Source organism: Motacilla alba, chromosome 2 (genome assembly GCF_015832195.1).
Source record: "Motacilla alba alba isolate MOTALB_02 chromosome 2, Motacilla_alba_V1.0_pri, whole genome shotgun sequence".
Lineage (NCBI taxonomy): Eukaryota > Metazoa > Chordata > Aves > Passeriformes > Motacillidae > Motacilla > Motacilla alba.
The window spans coordinates 57,008,299-57,029,087 of record NC_052017.1 but is presented as its reverse complement, the minus strand read 5'-3'; the positions used below and the strand labels follow the sequence as shown (position 1 = coordinate 57,029,087).

General features: G+C 39.0%; 1 protein-coding gene across 7 annotated transcripts in view; it reads left to right on the top strand.

Annotated features, from left to right (window-relative positions):
• Positions 1–20,789, top strand: part of ADCY1 (adenylate cyclase 1) — a 161,521-nt gene that overhangs the window by 46,113 nt on the left and 94,619 nt on the right. For all 7 annotated transcript variants that reach the window (XR_005259798.1, XM_038162996.1, XM_038163022.1 and 4 more), the window contains one exon: positions 241–390. Coding sequence is in view for 6 of the 7 variants with exons in the window: in XM_038162996.1 (XP_038018924.1) it covers positions 241–390 (150 nt within the window). In the remaining variant the exon portion in view is untranslated. The remainder of the gene's footprint in view (positions 1–240; positions 391–20,789) is intronic.

Genomic DNA, 20,789 nt, shown 5'->3' with positions numbered 1-20,789 from the left:
GAAGATGACAAGCTAAAAGAAATTAACTCCAGCAGATGCAAAATTCTGTATTATGCAATATTGCTTGTCCAGATTTGTGATAGCTGCTGTAATTGTTTCACTGCAGGAAGGGGTATCAGTGATGTGGCTAGCAAGGCACAGTTTTCAACAAGTTTTTTTTAATATATATTTGCTGAGCAGAAATGTAAAATAAAAATCTGTATTTTAAAATATTCATTTATTTTTCTTTCTTTCTTACAGCTTGTGGCCAATGCAATCCTTTTTGTCAGTGTAAATTTGTATGGGGTCTTTGTGAGGATTTTGACAGAAAGGGCTCAGAGGAAGGCATTCCTTCAGGCCAGGAACTGCATTGAGGACAGGCTGAGACTGGAGGATGAAAATGAAAAACAGGTCAGTTTCTAAGCCTTATTTATTTTTCTCTCTTTCTCCTGAGATGACTGTAGTTATGTGAACCACAGGTTAGGACATTGTTGCCAAATGTATGCTAGGCCATGTGTGCATTTCCATTGCATAGGAAGTGCTGCCTTCCCCCATCTGCTTCAGGTCTTTCTCCCCAGAGGATGCACACTCTTCACTCTTCATCTGCAGAGCACAGAGAAGGTACAGGCTGACCCCACAGCTACTGTCAGCTCCAGTGCCAGAGGGGATCTATTTTAGGGCTGAGTCAAAGCCAACGTACTTTTGTAATAGAAGATTGTGGTTATTTATCTGTATGGATGCTTTTGGGTGGGTGTTAGATGCACTGTAAATGCTTTTCTTCTCGCTGAGTGTTCTATAACCTGTTTGCCTTCATGACACCGATAAAAAAAGTCAACATTTTGGGCACAAGGAGCTGCACTGGTAACTGAATAAGTATAATTGAAAACAAGAATGAATATATTATATTTTTGTACAACTAATAATAAGAACAACTATGGTAGCAATCAGTATCTCTTCTCAAAAATCACCTCAGTTTTTTGATAGTTTATTTCAAAGAATTTTATCAGTCAGCCTTCCAAGCATATTTGGAAACAAGAGACAAAGAAAATGCTTTATTGTGGACCTTGCTGTTGTTACTCACAGATCTTGATGCCATTTGGGTTTTCCCTTTTTCCGCCCCCATATATTCTCTGTATTCTTCACACATATATTTGTAACTCTGTCACCTATTGTATTGGTAGCTAGTTTTCCCAGTATTTTTTCCTTGGCCGTTCCCTAAGCAGAAAGACAAAACCAATTCCAGAGCTCCAAGCCCTGGGGGTTACAAGGCTCCATGCTATCTTGGTTCTTCCTGGGAACCAAGGCTCAGAACAACTCTCCAAGATAAATCTCATGGACTAAGTACAACTAGTGCTGAAGGAGGGCTCCAGAGAACGGGCTTGCCCTTGGGAGGGAATTGCATCCCCACTTGTACTCCTAATTGGTGTTTTTTATCAATCATGCTAATTTTCTGAACCTATAAAAATGTACTTACCCCTGCGGAGGGATGAGCTTTTGTGGACATCTTTCCATAACTGCCTCTGAAGGCCTTCAAATAAAGATCCCCTTTTATATTACCTCCTTACTAAAATCATCTCAAGTTTCATTTCCAGGTTGGGAAAATGACAACAATCTTTGTCTTTTATAGCTTAAACCTGTCATAGCTTAAACCTACTCTGATCTGTTGATGTGTAAGGTTTGGACTAGCTTTTTCTTTCTGTATAGGTGATAATGGAGAGTGACAGTGGAATACCTCTGTGGCATGGTGGTTACACCAAACAAGATGGCAGGGACCTCAAAGCTTGTGTACCTCACAGAATTTTATTGCCCCTCATTTGCAATTTGCAATTTCTTTAGCAAGTCTATTCCTATGTGTGGAGTAACACAGGTCCATAAGTACTTTCTGTTACAAATTAAGTGAATATGTTGTTTGTGAGCTGAACATACTCTGTAATAAGTAGATCCCTCTTTGAACACTGCATGTCTTTGCTGGCTGTGTAAAAATGGTATTAGAATCAAAGCCTTTAAATTTAATTCTGGTCTTTTCTAATCTAAAGCTGCAGATTTTTTAAAGGCATAAATGTCATAAGTGAATTTCCATGGAATTTAAACAAGCCTGCCATTTCTGTCTTTAAAAACCTACTTCTGGGATCCAGCATGAAAACAAAATTGATTTTTTGTGTTTCCCTTGTTAACACATTAGCAATCTGTCTTATTTTATATATTATCCATGCATATAGAAACACAACGAAAGCAATAGCATTACACATAAATGCCATATTGTTGATAGTATATTGAGATAATCCTGCAAATGTTTTTCCAATGCAGTGTACAGGTCAGGGAAGAGAATAAACTTTTCTCTTACACTTGTGAAATTAAGTTTATGCATTACAGTGTAAAACTCAGTGCAGTTGCTAAATATGCTAATTAGCTGTCACAAGTACCACCAAAATACTTTCTGTGGCTGTTCTCACACTATGTTAGCATAGCTCTAGAACCAGAGTGGGAATTAAGACACGATTACAGGCTACAAAATTATTCTGCAGTTGTGGCATCACATACTTTGAGTTTCCAGCTGGCAGCATTCAAGAGTGTTTTGAGAGGAGAAGAAATGCTGCTGACCTAGTTCAATTTTTGTGATCAGTTCTGTATTTTTGTTCTCTGAAGTATCAACATTACATGTTAAAAAGGACTGAATGTTTTCATCAGACTTCCTTGTCTCATCCAAATTCTCTTCCCTAGAAAACATAGGCCTTTAACACTGAGAATTGTAACCCAAAATGGTAAAGTTATTCCCTGATATTTCTGTGCAAGTCTCTTACTGGAAAGGAAAGAACATGGTCTTGACTTTTGAACAGACACAGCTTTCTGGAGTTAAAGTGTTGACTGTGTGAGACAGACACCACAGATGAAACTGTAAGTGAGATTTCTTCCTCTGTGTTCTACTTACAGTGAATTCTCCTCATGGGATATATTTGTAGTAATAGCCCCACAGGATAACTTTGATAAAACTATTTTTGTGAGCACAAGTAAATATCTTGTGTTGGTGCATTTTTGGATTCATGCAAACAGCCTTGAAAGTGTTGCTGGGGAGAAAGGGAGCAGACAGATTCTGTTTGTTTTAAAATTCAGTGTAATGCTCACCCTGTTATCTATTATCTGTGGTCCCAGTGAATAACTGGCCTTCATGGCAGCATCATCCATTTGTTGCATTGCTGAATGTTAGATTGCAATTCCACCAGAAGTGAAGGCCAAGAACCAAGTTTTAGATAATGAGCAAATAGTTACAGTCATCCACTTGGGATAAACTTTTTCTCTTGTTATCTATAAATCTCAGCAGCAAGCCATCCTCTGCACAGAAACAGCTAAGAATAATTATTGTGAAGTGGGTCCCTTTCCTTGGAATTCTGTTTTTCCTGTTCGTGCTCAGTAAAAGCATGTGAGCACTTCCCCTCAGTCCCTCTGCACCCGCCCTCTGTGTCTACTTCCTTAATTTCAGATCATCCTCTGCCCATACAGCAAAAAAAGCATTGTCACCCAGCTCCCTGAAAGACTCCTGGTCTTAAGACATCCCAGCTGTTCTTCTAGCAGTACTTCACCCCTTCAGAAGTAACAAAGAAAGGAGCAAGTAGGGATGGGGAATGGGGATGTATTAAACACAGAAAAGAAGTAGTCTGTTGGTGATGGAACTGATTGCCATCTGACTATAAGTAAGGAAGATGTAGCTCACTATGTATTAATTGCAGGTGTAGTAGCTCCTGAAATGGAGCTGTGCTCCAAGGAAGAGATATGATTGTTCTTCTGAGTCCATCTTAATTTGAGAAACAACTGGACCACTGTCTTTAAAGACCTGCAGACTCTCATTTTCCAAGTGTCTCTTTCAGCATCTTTATGGTTTTGTTGTTCCCACGGTTTTGTGGTCATCACTCTAACTGGCTACTAATTAATATTCTAAGTATGCGTTGTGTGAAACAATTATCTTTTATTTGTCATAGACTTGTTGACTGATGAATTTTGTCTGATTTTGGGCTTTCCAGCTCTTGTTTTGTGACATTGGTAATCATCCTACAGTAACCTCTTCCATGGCACTCACAACACTGCAGACTTTCATAACCCTGCTCATCTCTCTTTCCAAGGTGAAGACCTTTGTCTTTGGTCTCCTGATGTATGGAAGCTACAGCCTAGCCCAGTCTTGCCAACCTTGTAATGAATCTTAATCACATTCCCTCCTTTTCTCGCCCTGCCAATAAGAATATTTTTATACATATACATTTTTATACAATATTTTCATACACTAAATTTGGGGATAAAACACATAATTTTCCTTGGTGAAATGCACTTGTTGTAGCACAGGTTGATATCAAAAATGCCTGTTGCTTTAAATAAGGAAGGCTGGGAGAACATTTGACTTCATGCAAGCCTTCAAAGGCCACAAAACTACCTTAAATATCTTCACTGATTATTTAATTTCATAAGTACATGCAAGTATGTTTGCACAATAAAGTATGTTTACACTTTCTTTCAAGCCATTTGTTTAGATCTTTCCTTCCCTCCTAAATGTTACTTTTGTACTTCCTTACAATTAAAACTGACAGTGGAAAATCAACTGGAAAATAGCAAAGTATCCAGAACAGGTGAATTGCTATCTTAAAAACTAATTGTGAGATCAAATCTAGTTTTTCAAACCTTTGGGACTGGAGAAATGTATTTATTGGTGGCACCTGTCTTTCAAGAAATAGTTGTATACTTCACTACAGTGCACAAAATTTTAATCTATTTAATATAAGAAACTGAAAGAAGCACTTAAAAATTATGGGGAATTAGGAAGCATGGGGCTGAGACAGCCAGCTGTGTGTCTAGCTTCAGAATCACAAGACTGCCACGCCAGCTAGACCAATCAGATTTGCTGAAGTACTGTTCAACACCGTGGTACTGCAGTAACACTGATTTTGGGAGACAGACTGGAACTTTGGGGATGGTCTGCAGTTCCTCCATACATGTTCACCAGATAATGTGCAGCTAGCTAAATTTTCCTTATGCAGTACTGAATTGTGTGTGCAAATATCTGCATGCATATATGTCTGCATTCCAAGTGTCTTCTGCAATTTAGGGCAGTATCTTTAATGTTGCATGTAGTAACTGGGTCACCACTGAGTCAGAGATTTGGTTAATAACTATTCAAAGAAATGGAAAAGGTGGCAACAAAAGATACCATGACTCTCACTGCACAATACTTTGAACTACTGCTCAGGGTGTCTTGCTTTCAAACTCTCTGCTGCACTCAGGTTCCCCTTTAAAACAATTTGATCGAGACATTTTGCATTTTGGATATCTGTACTGCTTCCTGTATATTTGAGTAAAAAGATGACTCCTACAGAAACCCTCCAGTGGTTTTGTCTCTTGTGTTTAATTTCAAGCCCTTATGAGGAAAGAGAAAAATTACATTAACTTTGTATAAAGCAAATCATGTTGGATTTTGTTTTGGTGGTGGATAACAGTGTGCTGAGGTTTTTAACCTTTCAATTCAGCAGCCAAACTAAGGAATTAGTTATTTGCACAGCCCCAGGCAGAAGTAATTTCTAGAGTGCCTGACGACACACTTATCAGGTTCTACTCATGTTTCCCATACTTTTTATTCTCAGAATATTGCATCTTTTTTTTTCAGTGCAGAAGAATATATGAAATTTATCATTAATACAGGCCTTGTTTCCATAATCATACATACTGGCAGAATGCATCAGCAAATCACCCTGCAGCAAAAATTTCACATGGATCATGTGTGGATGCAAAACCATATTCTTGTCAAATTATCTAATATGCAGCAGGGAAGTGATACTAATTTTGCACAAAGTGATGTGGTAAGGTATGCGGTGATACTTGGTCTTCTGCAAAAGCTAGCCAGTGTGATCTTTGAAAAACACAGGTGGACTAATTTTAGCTAGCAAGGTGAGCCTGTACAACATTACCACTATGTTCTATGTTACAGGACAGCTTAAAATTGTATCTATTCCATCATCAAATTACAGTCTTACACAGGGAATTCTATCTTCAAAAATCTATTTGTTCTTTACTAGGATCAGGCAAAACAGGAAATAGGGAGTGTTGCAATTTCAGGCTGTCTGTGTGAACTACTGGACTTCAGGCCCACTTATGCAGGCTGACCACCAGTGTCTCTTAAACAAATCAGCGATTAGAAATTGTCTTGGTGTCTTCTTCATTTGCCCCATTTGGCTGCTTAGATCCTTACACAGAAAAAAAATCATACCATTCCTGGTCCATCTTCCACCTTTCTCAGGTAAAAAGATATATGGAGGCACATTTCTCCCTCCCACACAGCAATAATTGCCCAGAAGCTTTCTACTGACCAGCACCTGTTAGTCTCCAGTCTTGCAATAATCATGCATGTATGTGTCTATCCTTCATAGAGCAAGTTATTACTGAGGGCTACTCACATGAAATAGATGAAGGCTTTAGCTTCAACCTGAAGTCATTAGGAGTTGCTGAAGAAGTAACCTCCTTCAAGGAAAGGTATAGCAAACAAATAAATGTGTTTTAATTTTACAGATCTATTGCGCCCCTTGGTTGGCAGAATAAACACCTCATCTGAACCCAGTTAGTGCAAGAAGCTACACTGCTTGGCATACCACCAGGACTCCTCTTACCTGACTTTGGCCAAGTAAAAGTGAGGCTTGTAGTCTAACCCTTTAACCTACAGGCATTAATCCCCAATAGTAACAGGCACATCCAAGGGTAGTTCAACCCTTCCATCCTGAGCTCTTGTTAAACACAAGGTGAGTTTTTCTTTGGGAGCTGACAAGAGGGCATCTCAACTTAGGGCTTCACCGCTGTGGGATATGAGAGAGATGCACCTTGCTACTAGACTTGCAATTCCAAAGTGTAGAAACACGCAGTAAAATGGGTAACATACAATAAAAACACACAGTTGTAAATCATATAAAGTTCATACATTTTAGTTGTCTTGTAATTTTATTACTCTAGCTGCATGCCTTTATTTTAGAAAATGAAACTTAAGAAAAGTCTATAAAAATATTTTTAAAAAACACACATAAGAACAGGCTAGATCATTACTATAACTATTTGGTTGAACTTTACTTCATCCCCTGAAAGTTTTCTGATGTTAGTAAATGTTGTGGTTTAATCCCAAGCACAAAAACAAAGCACCACATAGCTCCTCGCTCCCTCCCTCCCTCCCTCTCTCACTCCGTGGTGGGATGGGGGAGAGAGTAGAAAGAAGAAAGGTGAGAAAGTTCATGGGTTGAGATAAAGACACTTTAATAGCTAAAGCAAAAGCTGTGCATGCAAGCAAAACAAAACAATATATTAAATCACTGCTTCCCATTGGCAGGTTCGTGTTCATCCATTCTTGGGAAAGCAGAGTTTCATCACGTGTAATGGTCACTAGAGAAGACAAATTCCATAACTCTGAATATCATCATCCCCCTTCCTCTTTCTTTCCACCAGCTTATATGCTGAGTGTGACATCATATGCTATGGAAAATCCCTTTGGTTAGTTGGGGTCAGATTCTTGTGCATATAAAACCTCGTCACTGGCAGGATGGTGTGAGAGGCAGAAAATCCCTTGACTCTGAGTAAACTCTGATCAGCAATAACTGAAACATCCCAGTATTACCAACACTGTTTTCAGGAAATTCCAAAATGCAACACCCTACTATCCACTGTGAAGAAAATTAACTCTATTAATTCTGTGTAAAATGGAAGCAAATTAAATATGTAAATTAAATTGATTATCAGCCATTCCATTTTATGTCACAAGATATCAAAAATTTATAGAGTTTATAAATTTAAATATCTCTTTATAAAGATTTATTATAGATTTATAAAGATAAAAAGAGGGTGCATTAACTTTGATTTCCAATACACATGTTCATGCTCCAATACTCATGTTCAGGCTAAGCAGGAAGATGTCTTGGACTGTTGTTTGTTGCAGTTTGTTTTTTTCTCATATATGTCTGCATGTTAGTCATGCCACACATGTTAAGCTCTTATATGTAGTGTACACTGGCTAACTTAGAGTAGAGTAGATAAATTTTTGGATGGGACTATTGACCTGCTAGAGAATAGGAAGGTTCTGCAGGGGGATCTGGACAGGCTGCATTGACGGATTAAAGTTCAACAAGGCCAAGTGCCAGGACCTGCCCTTGCAGTGCTAACAGACTTGGGAGAGAGTTGTTGAAAAGCTGTCTGGTGAAAAAGACCCGGGCTTGCTGGTCATCAGCTGAACATGAGCCAGATTTTGCCCAGGAGGCCAAAAAGAAGCAGTGGCAATCTAGTCTGTATCAGCAAAAGTGTGGCCAGCAGGACCGGGGAAGTGATTGTCCCCAGGTACTGGGCACTGGTCAGGCCACATTTTGAATCCTGTGTTCAGTTTTGAGCTCCTCACTACAAGAAAGACATTGAGGTGCTGGAGCGCATCCAGAGAAGGGCAGTCAAGCTGGGGAAGGGTCGGGAGAGTAAGTCCTGTGAGGAGGTGATGAGAGAGGTGGGATTGTTTAACCTGGAGAAAAGAAAGCCTGGGAGGATCCTATTGATCTCTACAACTACATGAAAGGAGGTTGTAGCCAGGTGGGGGTCAGTCTCTTCTCCCAGGTAACAAGTGACAAGAGGACATGGCCTTAAACTCCACCAAGGGAGGTTGAACCTTAGGAAGAATTTCTTCACAGAAAGGGCTGTCAAGCATAGGAATGGACTGCCCAGGGAGGTGGTGGAGTCTCCATTACTGGATGTGTTCAAACCAACTGTACGAGGCACTCAGTGCCATGGTCTTGTTGACAAGGGGGTGTCTGGCTGGAGGTTGGACTTGATGATCTCAGAGACCTTTCCCAATTTGGATGATTCTGCAATAAATTGATAACTTAAAAATTGGCAGTTATATAATTCTAAGCCTGTTAATACATTGGCTGTTAGGAGTTTTGGAATAAACAATGGAAAATTTATAATATGTTCTCTTTCAAGCAACTGTGAATCAAAATATGCTAGTGTTTGACTCTGAATTTTTCAGTTTATTTTTCCTACTTAGAGTTTCTTAGAATTGATTTCTAAATTTAGAGTAATATCCATTATAGAAGTGTGGTGTGAACACTAATACAATGTTGTTATGCATTTTAGTAGGATGCCACAGAGTGAAATAAAGCAACCTCAATACTGAATACTGATTTTCTTCCCTCAGCAGCAGGAATTCATAGAAAGCTTTAAAATGTCATTAGAAAAGTCCTCTTACATGTATTTTTATTGTTCACAAAAATTGTTTTCACTTCTAGAACAGTCTTGACCATAATAAAAAAGTTATCTAACATGTTACACAAATTTGGCACTTTTCCTGTGCCAGTCTTCAAACACAGGGTGGTTCCACCATAGACCATAAACTGTTTTGTTGCCTAGGTGCTTCATGTCACAGCAGCTGGCACTGCCACATGTGCAGTTTGCCAAATTATATGTTACCACTTAAGCACAGATTATGTCCCTGAACAGAATACTGAGATGGGCACTTTGCTTTCATTCCAATATATGAAAAAGTATGTGATACTGGCACATATGTTCTTATGAATTTTTTGCCTGTTTCCATTGGCCAACTATCTATGGAGGAAAAGACCTAGACTAAATCCCATCAACTGGCAAAAGAAATACATTCTAAGGTAGTATTTTTGCAAGGTTTGCCATTCATATTAAATGAACTTCTGTCTGTCGCATGATTTAAATTCTTTCCAAGGTTTCTGTTCCCCATTACCTCTTCAATACAAACTTATTTAATTTGGAGTTTAGCTCCCCTTCATTCACATTTGATTAGGAATTTCCCAGTTTGACAAGGAAATAATGAACTAAATCTGAATCACACTTGCTATTTTAAGTGGGTGAATACACTCTTCGCTTCCTTAGCATATTACTGATTGGTCCTTGTTCTTCTACTCTGGAAGGCAATGAGATTTTCTCCTGTGGGTTAGGCTTGCTTCCCTGCTCTGTAAAAAGACAAAATGAGGCAAAGGAAAAAAGCTTTTAGGTTTTTCTAATCTAAATTTGAAAAACATTTAGATTTTTCAAAGCAAACCATATTTATATCTTAGTCTTTGGAGATTCAGACATCTATTCAATTTTATTGTTTTATGCTATGATTTTCTTTCCTATTGCTATAGTAAAGGCATTTACGGTCTTGGAAAAAGGAAATGCTAACTGCTTGCCACTGAACATGTCTTTCTTAGGTTCTAAAATTACTTTTATTGACTTCAGGTTCAAGGAGTTTTTTTCATTCCTTAGTTTGCTTACACCCATTAGTGGGCTCAGGATCTATCAATAGCAATCAAAAAAGCTTATCTCTGCTGAAGATTTCATGCTTTTTCTGCCACCAGCAGAGATCTGTACTAAAAAAGAGCATGTCCTGATACTGAGTCACTGCCGCAGCTCTAAATGAAAGTGTGTGATGCTGTATCAGACAGTAGCAATGGTATAAAGCATTGGTACTAGCACAGCACTGTGTCCTCAAAGTTCCACTAGTTCTGGACTCTCAGCTACAGATTGTGTTGGCTCCAGCAGCAAGAACAGAAGACTGAAGATATTAGTGGTCTTTCTTCTCGCTGCTTCCCTATGTTGGCTCCATTTCTCAACCAGGTGCCAGAGGAGACCACAGAGATTTGCCACATATCTATGTAGAGTTGGTGGTGATATATGGGTTTTGGAGAAGGAGCGGGGGGAAGGAGAATGTCATAACTCATGTGTCACAGTAGAAACCCACAAGTCATCCAAAATAGCCAATCTTGATTCTTTACAGCTCATATTTATATAGTTTGCTAAAGGCATTGTGTGTAATTCTAATTGGTTAGTTACTTATGGCAATTCAGTTCATTAGTTGGTAGTTGTTACTGTATGTGTCTGTCAAAGCCTTCCTCTTTAATGATGTTTGCATTCTTTTTTCATGGGTACAGAATCATTCTCACAGTTAGAAGACTATTTTTACAGGTGCATATTCCTTTCTCACGGGAACTTGTTAGGCTAGCTGTTAGCTGAACTTCACCGAAGTAGAAGGCCTGAGCCATGATTTTACAAGGGTAACGAGGTTCTTATTTTATAAGGCTTTACCTATATGCAGCACTCATGAGACAGAGGAAAATCAGAGAACGACACCCAGAACCAACTTGAGCGGTAACATGTAGCATGTTCTTCAAGAAAAATTCCACTGGTTGAGGGTTGGAGCATTAATGATGGCAGAAGAGGGGGATGTGTCCATGTTGCTGAAGGTTGAGCTCTCTGACATTGCCTTCCCGTGGAACACATCCTTGCCTAATCAAGATATTCAATGTTACATTGGTGGAACAAACCAGACATGGCTGTGGAATGGAAAGATGTGCTGTTGTAACTGTAGATGAAACTTGGTACACCACGGGTAAGCTAGTAAAAGTCTGTCTGCTCTTCCATTTACTGTGGAAGGGTAAAGCTGACACTGCTTGTGAGTCCCTCTGCCTAACATTTTGGAAGAAGAAATACAATAACAGGATTGTTGTCCCAGTCCTGTTCATGATGGAACACAGCACAGTGTGTGGCACTTCAGCCTCTAGAAAACCTGAGCTCACAGATGTCCCATCTGCAGGCCAGCTTAGGAATTGCATTAGCACTTCTGTGTTTTCTCTGATCATTACATTAGCTGTTGCTTAGTGCTCTTTGTGATAATTTTTAAGACCTCTTTTTATTTGAATCAGGAAATACTTTCAATAAATAAATTATAATTTTTGGATTTGTGCTTTAAGTGCGCATTTTTTGTTTTTAACATATATACTCAAACTACCTGTGCATACAGTCAGTGCTACCATGAAGGGATCTTTTCACTGGACGAGGAAAACTAGTCTTCCTGACTCTGCAGGACAAAGGGCAAAAAGTTTTCTTTCCAGATAGGAAGATTTAGAAAAGTATGTTCAGTGGCTCTTCTGTGCCACACAAAGTTTCATCTTCATTGATATACCCTAGAGAACCTACTTATTAAAATCCTACTGAAGCATGATTGAAACAAAGACATTTGTTAAGCTAACACTGCTGGAGTTGAGAAATACCTCTCCCTGGCAATGTACTGCAGAAATGCTTTTCCTTCTTTCCTGCCAAGCATAAGGAAGCTTTCAAGTTATCTGCTCTAGAGAATGGTCTGATTATATCTGTATGGCTACTTGCCTGCATTAAAATGGGGCAAATAAATATGCCTTTACTATGAAGGCACTATTTTGTTCTTTTCTCTCAAGTTCACTTCCAATAGGAAGATTTCTATTAACTGAAATGAGTATAATCTTCTTCCTGTCAAGTTTCTATAATAGTTTTGTGGACACATTGGATATTGCCAGTGACTTTTCAGAGGGAGTAAATATTAAAAATAAAAGGTGAAAGTAAAAAGACTAACAGTAGTTTGGATACTGCATGATTTATTAATTGCTAGTTTTTATCTGGTATCAACTGTTAGCTAGCCTTTCTGATGATTAATCTTTATTGATGTATTTCTAGAGCACTCTGATTTAATAGATATGAGGATAACTAGGAAGACAGCTTGTGCTTTTTATGCTTTCAATTTTCATGTTCATTCTCATAACCTTTCTCAGCTCTTGTTCCTATTTGAACAAGATTTGTGGAGCTGATCTCAATCTAGCCTAGTAATAATCTTCTAGTCCTTTCAGGAATCACACTTGCCTTTTTAGGATAGTGTAATATACATATTCTTCGATCAGGGAGTATCTGGGGTTTCTTTACATGCAGAGGTTTCCAACTTATTGTTACAGTCCAGTTTTAAAATCATTAGAAATGCTTCTGCCTGAATTAAGGTACAAACAAGACCATATGTCAAAGTAAATAGTATGGATTTTATTTGATAGCAAATATGAGAAAGAGAGACATAGAGAGAAAGAGAGAAAGGAAGAGAAAGAAATAGAAAAGAGGTAGGGGGAGAGAAAGAGAGTAACAGAGACAGAATAAAGAAATTACCACCACTCTCTGGATCCCACTGTCCCATTGATCCTCTCCAGCTGGTCTTCTTGGTGGTAAAGGTCCCCCTGAAAAGCATAGAATCTGATGAACTAAGATATGCTCTGGGCAGGCGGGAATGCCCAGGTACCTCCCCTCGGTGGGGGGCAGTCTGACACAGTCTCTTGCAGCAGACTCTGGATCTGTTGCATCACTTTGCCTCGCGTGCAGTCCTGTGGTGCAAGGTCTCGGGAATAAGTCTGGGCAGCACCTTGGGGGTGTCTTTGATGGATTATGACACCCCTCAGTTGCCTCTTACGTGAATGTCCTGTGGATGTGGCCTGTGGGGTTGGGGGTTTCACAGCTGGGCCAATTCGTGTAGGGGAGGATGGGTGTTCAGTGCCTTCTGAGCGGAGGTTATGCCACACACCTGAAACCTCTTCCCCACCCTCAGTTGCAGGAGGAGTCAGTGTAAATCTGTGGGCTGTGGTCTCCCCCACCCCAAACTCAGAGAGAGATGATTCTCAGCGCAGCTGCTGGGTTTGGCTTTCTTGTGGATGCATCCTTTTCCCTCAGCCTGAGATGATTGAACAGTAGTGTTCCCTTTATCTTATCTGGGCAGTTTAACTCACAGTTCAAAGTTCTAGTCAGGCATCTTCAAGAAGGGGTGGGCTTCTGTGGTTCTAGCTTCTTTATACAGTTTTTGCTATAATGGGTAAAACTCCTTCATAGCAATGTTTAAGGCATGAACTACTTCAATCCCTCACACTTATTTAGCTCATGTGTTTTTCTGGATGGTACCTACCAAGTACGTGCTACTGAGTTTTTCTCATTCTTATCATGCTACTTCTTGAATGCTGTCTTGTGGACTTTATACATTTGAGCAGTTTTATGGTTTCCTTATGCCCACTCTCCATTCCAATGTTTCTGCACTCCATGCAGCCCATTGCCTTCTGTTTTAGCCAAGACTTCATGTTCTCCGAATTCTTTCCCAAGGCCTTATCATCTCCATTGTGACTAGCAATGTTCCGTGTGGAAACTATCAATGCCTCATTAAACACTATCGTGCTGATGAATCCTTCCTTTCCTTTATTTAAACAAAAATAGTCATTTAACCATAGAAAGATGTCAAGTTGGTCTGGTATGGGTGTATTCAGACTGAATGCATCATGCAGTTCATACAGAGTCATCTGCCATAACTGTGTTGTTAGCCATTCTCTTACTCAAAATCTGTGCATTATGTATCTGGTCTTTTAGGGATAGTCTTTTATGATTACAGTTGTAGTAATGACTTGCTGATAAATAGAATTTTCCAAGAAATCTCAGGACTGTTCTGAAACATTGCCACCTTGTGGCGTCTGGAAGACCACCTCTTTAACAGTGCTATTTCATGTACTCAGGTGGAAGAAAGGGCATAGCATAGCTGAATTTCCAATAATTCACTAATGAAATCTGCTGCTTTTGTTTTCCAGCTTACAAAAAAATATAAATGAATCCTAATAGTCGTACACAAAATTGTTCTTCCGTGCATTGCATTAAGCTTCTTTTCACTCTCTTCTTTTTTTTTTTTTTTTTTGTTTGTTTTGGTTTGGTTTGGTTTGGTTTGGTTTGTTTTTTTTGTTTTTTGTTTTTCCTTAGAGGGAATTAAAATGAATGTGAAGTGCAATGTAAGGGTGACAAAGATTGTGAATTCACTAAGATGTAGATTTTAAAATTATACAAAATTGAGCATGGTATCATGGTAGTATTAGGTAGCAGGCCTAATAGTACAATAGTACATATTTAGAATGTACTTTGGAGTCCCTGCTGGCTAACTAGAAACTGAATCTCAAAATTATATAGATGAGTTGACTCTGAAACAGTCTCATTAATGTTTTACATGCATGTCTGATGTTTGTCTTCTCTAGGGAGAAAAATTTATTTTTAAATATTGTGGCACTTGCCGCTTAAGTATAGCAATAACAAAAGATGGTCTGTGATAGACTGCAAAAATTGTTGGATTAGACTTCATGTTCCATATTGTAAAGGAATTTTGTAGAGTAGATCTCCTTTCTTTTTTGAGCTCCTTTTCCTATTTGTCATCGTTGTTGGACTGTTACTATAGAAAACAAAAATATTCATGTTTTATCAGCCAAGAAAGAAATATGTCAAATTTGGTTTTGTCACGTATTAATTTTTTTTACTTCCTTCCTAAATTTGCTATTAAAATGCAAAAAAAAAAAAAAAAAGGTAACATGGGCATGAAGACTATCCTGAATAATGTGGTTAATTGCTAGGGAGGGTAAAAAAGGACCAGGATCTGGAGTGCCGTGCAGACTTATTGCTTTCCTCAGCACAAAACTGGGAACATCCAAGTCTCATTTAGAGCAAGTTCCACAAGACAGAGCTCTCTGCCACCCAGGTGTGGGGCTCAGACTCCCTGATGGATGAAGGCAGTGCCAGCATGCTGGCTGGAAGGAGCAGTTCAGGAGGAATTTAATTTCAGCTGGCTGAAAGAGATGGAGATCTATCCATTACAGCCCTGCTCTCATGGGATTGAAAAACATGCAAAGCAGTATAGTTTTCTACATGGCACTTCCAGACTGTAACTTCATTCTCAAAATAAATTCCAGCAGATGTGCATATACAGTAGGATGAGAGGACAATGAGCAGTGAGGTTCAAGGAGCCAGAGGAACACAAGAGCCTGCAGCTCTGAGGCAATGCTACAGTTCCCTTGGTTGCTTCTCTCAGCTTGGTTGCTTATCTCAGAAAAAAAAGACAGCTGTTTCCTTTGATAGTCTGCTCTGACTATAAATAGGATTTCCATTTTGTTTTCTTTATATCTCACATGGTAAACTACAGGAATACAACTTAGCATGGGGAAGGACAGAAAGTTTTTGGATAGAAATTTGTGAGGATCCTGGCTAGGAACATGTAAGATATTAATGTGCTTTTGAGCCTTCTTTTCTGATGAAAGGAGTATTTACAGCTTGCTGAAAGAATATGAAAATGTATCAGAGTCATTTCCCATACAGATGTCAAAACAAATAATTTTGTACAGTAGGAATAACTGCATAATATTTGGACAACTGCATGGAATGATTCTAAATCAAGGTGAAATTTTTAAAGGACTTTGAGTAACATTTAAGTGTTTGGAATGAGAAGTAAAATGAGAAAAGAGTATGATTTTCAAAATGGGAAGGGGACAGGCCTCTTCTTTTGGAGGCAGGCATGAGGAATGTATTAGGAATTTGCACTGGGGACTCCCATAAAAGCAGAGCCGGGAGAGCAGAGCCGGAATGCTTGTGGGAGAGGCATTGTCCAGGGCAGGGATGGGGATAGGAGAGGGGATTGTGGTGACAAGCCTCCAAATTGAAGAAAGCTGAAGATAATGTTGGGGCAGAGTACAGCATGCATATGATGGGGTTTTTTTCTTCAATAGTGTCTGCTTGCTTCTTTCCTCTCCCTTCTCAGAAATGAGAAATCACACAACTCCTAGAGTTAAGCTGAGCCTTAAGCTCCTCTTCTGTTTTAGAAGACCCACTTCTGTGTGGTGAGATAGCAAGATGGCTTCAGGGCTCCCCAGGAGGCTTCAGGCACCTGCCTCTCCTGGTCCTTGTGTACCAAGGAAGGCACCTTGATACACAGTGGTCAAAGCAGACCTCTGGACATCATTGAGCCCAACCATTCCTTCAAAGCAGGACTGCCAGTGACACCAGGTCTGGTGAAGTGTGGCTTTGTCTACTCAAGTCTTGAATAACTATTAAAGTTTTTTATTGGGTCCAATGCAAAAAGAAAGTTGCAGTCCAGGCTTATGTATTTGTAAATAGGGTTGAGGATGTTCTAAGCAGTAACAAAGGGTCTTTTTGTCCATTAACAATGGGAAACACTTTTTTCGTATCCATTTCTTTGCCTTGGCATATTTTCATTCTTTGTCACTTGCATAATGGTACTAGCTGTTAAATAGGGCCAAGGTAACACTGAGTAATTCCTGATTGGTTTGGTATGCACATTTTGACTTGCCTTGGGGTCAAAATGAATGTTTTTTCCTCCTCTGTTTTCTAGTGATGCTCCATTGCTGGAGAGAGAAATTTGAATGTTTTTCTAAATTGACTGTCCTTTTCAAAAATAGCTGTCTTTATTAGTAGAGCAGTAATCCTTATTAATCAGGATGATACCATTGGCAGAGGCAGCTAAATTTGGTATTTGAAATCCCAGAGCAGAACTGGGAATGGAAAGTGTTGTGAATGAAGGAGATGCATGTCCTCATCTATGATTTTCTTATTTTAGTGAGATTTCTGCAGGGAATGCAAAATCATTGACTGACAATTACAGTCTCTGAAAGTATTTTTTTTTCAGCATGTGATTTCACTTTAGACTATTTTAATGCTGAGTAAAGATGTACAGCACGAGAATACAAATTCCTAAAATAGTGTAAGTTGGTTGTGTGGACAAAATTTAATTTTCTGAAAACAGCTGTAATAATCCTAAAAAAAAGCATTGTGAATCATTGAGAAAGAATAAAATGTAGAAACATTTTGTTTCTACTAGACCTTGTGATTAGGAACATATGACATGTTGAGCCTACCTCAACACAAAATAGTTTGTGACCAATTAGAAGGTTTGCAACATGAGTGTTGTTTTATTTTGGTAAAAGTTGTTGCTAATTGATTAGTGCTCCCTGTGTTACTCTTTCTATTTTTTCCTGTCATCACCCACCCCTGCTGGAGGCAACAATCACTCAAGCTTGAATGTCACCATAAATGTGAATGGTCTTCCATTGGTTTTGTCACTTGTTCCATTCAATGCACTATCCTACACACCTAGTTTTCCTTTTGGCCTGGTTTCCAGATTATTTTTATAATCAGATCAGCCATACAGGAGCAAATGAAAAAATTGGACAAAAAAAATGTAGGACTTGCTGAATAGAGATCTAGGCAGAGCCCCTTCCCAAACCTACCAACAGCTATATTTTGTGTACATGAATTCAATCTTGCTGCTCCAAAACTCTGAGTCCTTCAGCATTCCTTAGTCTGACCTGAAGAGCAATACTGCTTTGCTTGACAGATGAGCTTTTGCTGTAAATAGAAGAATTTTCTTATATTCTTTCTAAAAATCTGGATGGTGACTTTAATTTACTTTCAGTGTTTTGATACTCTGCATTGCAGGGCTCTTTCTTACATTTTCCAGTCTCCCTTTCAGGGACAAATCATGCAGTCTTGCTGCTTACAGTCATGCTGCTGCTTCCCTTCTTGGTCTCAAAGGTTAGCACTGGCTGCCCTTTGAGAAAGCCATAAGTGAGTCTTTCATCACTTGGTGAGGAGTCTCATCTCTAATCTCATCTCTAGCTCACTCTCATCTCTAATGAAAAAAAGCAAGTCATCATAATTTGATAGAGGATTTTCACATGTTCCCTTCTGCTCTTGGTATAGTCAACCTGACGTGTATAAGAATCATTATTGTAGCCTCCCTTAATTAATACATCTGACATCTGCACATTTCAGTGTGGTCAGGTGCTGCATCCTACAGCTCTCCAATGCTGCCTCACAGTAATGATTCTTATTACTTCCCTGGATTGCATGTTATTTGCCACGCACTGCAGACATTATCTGTGAGCTTTTTATTCACGTATTGTAATTATGTTTGCAGGCCATAGGAGAACTATTCAGTTAGCACTGCTCTCTGGAAGAGATAATTTCTGTCAGTATAATTTTTGTTTGCTTGCTTGTCTGGTTAAGTTTGACTTTCTAGGAAACAGAAGTCTAAACCCAGTCTCTCCTTAACAGTTTTGGAATTTACTAATCCGTTTCAGCAAAATGGGAAGATCTTGTTTAAGGTGTTCACTGCAAGCAAAGCTCCAGAGAACATTTAGTCCTTATCAGACATTGTAAATTTCTCATCCAGAGCAATACTTATGAAATTCCAGAATCAGTTTTGCCATCTTAAGCACCAGAGAATTTAACCATCTGACCAAATTAATCTCTTGTATGTGTTCTCTATTGCTGGAGAGGTGGTCAGCTCCTTTTATAACCCTAGTTTATTTCTCTTAACACAGTAAATCAACTTTAGGACACAAGTAGCAGTCAACAGAGCTTCGTAAGATCCACTATGGGCAAAATACTTGTTTTGGATTGTAACCCAAAATTTGGGTTACCCAAATACAATTCTGTTGCAGAAATATAATTATACTTAATTAAATCAACATAAAATTTAGAGTGAATAACCATTTTTTAGTGATGCTGTGGTTAATTGGAAATCGCTATATGTGTAAAGTGTCAACAAATATTGAAGTCCATAATATTCTTTGCAATATTCTTGGTGTTATATTGTTACGAATGTAGAGGAGAGCTTAAGTCCTGTCTTTGACTCAGATTTCTGGCAGTAGCTCTGTTGGGGGTAGCCTGCAGCCCAGATCACTCTCACTCACACGTTCTTAATAATGGTTGATTAGGTCTATTACAAAATGAATTATTTATTTAATTAACACAAATTTAACAGTCTTAAGACTTTAACAGATAACATACTGCACAGGATAAACAAAAGAAACACTACTACCAGATAACACACAGTGCACAACTGAGGTACCCTATATTACAGCTAGCGAAGAAATAGTATAGATTAGGATTCCATGTAGCTTACCATCCAGTTGTTGGTGGGGCACACATAGGATACTTCCTCTCACTTCCCAGGAATGTAACTGCAGAACTTGCATCTGAACTTGTGGGAGAAGTTCTGCACATTTCCAGGGAGTGTTTGTATAGCTTTTATATCTCCATGAAAGTTTGTATAGCTTTTATAGTTAGTAAAGTAATGTGTCTCACAGTTAGGAATTCCTAGCTTATCTCCCTACATCTCACTGTCATGGTGAGATATTTATTGTCAGCTGGGGATCTCACCTCCCTGGTGCCAGAGATAACTCACTGCTCAACATCTGTCCAGCCTGGGTTATGTCACCAATTCTTGTGAGGGGGAAAATGTCTAGAGCTATGCACCAGCTGATGGACATGGCAGATAAGCTCTTCTGTGGCGAACATTCTGCTACATATATATAAGAAGAGTAGGAAATAGAGTTAGCTAACAGTCCTTAACCTCAAGACAATGTGACCACCACAAACACATGACAGAACTTTAGTCTAAAGGTCACCAGGGCAGTTCTGCAAAGTTTAACTTACTACTTCTTTCAATGTGTCTTCCAGAAGAAACTGTTAAGATAAAAAACCGTTTGAATAAACTTTGAGTATTATTTAATGGCTTTATCTGGTGAATGTGTGCATGTTAGCAACATAATAGCACTTGCCAATAGACTCTTCTCAGTGTTAATTTTTGCTTCTTATTTATTTAATATTGATGAAAGAAAAGGAGAATGAGGTTTGACCAAAATATGCACTTCTGTGACATCTTGCAGCTGCCATTACAGTGGCTTTCGATTGTCAGATAACAGAATCACAGAATAGTTGAGGCAGGAAGGGCACTCTGGAAGTCATCTGATCTAACCATCTTGGTTTCCAGGATGAGATCCTTCATCACTTTCAGGACGCAAGGTGAAACTGACTGGCCTGCAGTTCCCTGTGTCCTTCTTCTTGGCTAGAGAAGTGACATTTTCTTTCTTCAGTTTTGCATCACTTCTCCCAGTCACCATGTTTGACTGTTAGAAGCGGCCTTACAGTAGCATCTGACAACCCACTCAGTGAGTTTGTGAATGTGTCCTGTCAGGGCCCATGGACTTACATCTATTCAGTTTGCTGAATTATTCACTGACCTAATCCTCTTCCACCAAGGGCACACCTTCCTTGCTCCTAGCCTCATCCATTGTTATCTGGAACCTGAGATTCCTGAATCAGATCAGATGTGGTTATGTGAATTTGTTCAGACTGTTGCAATGGCT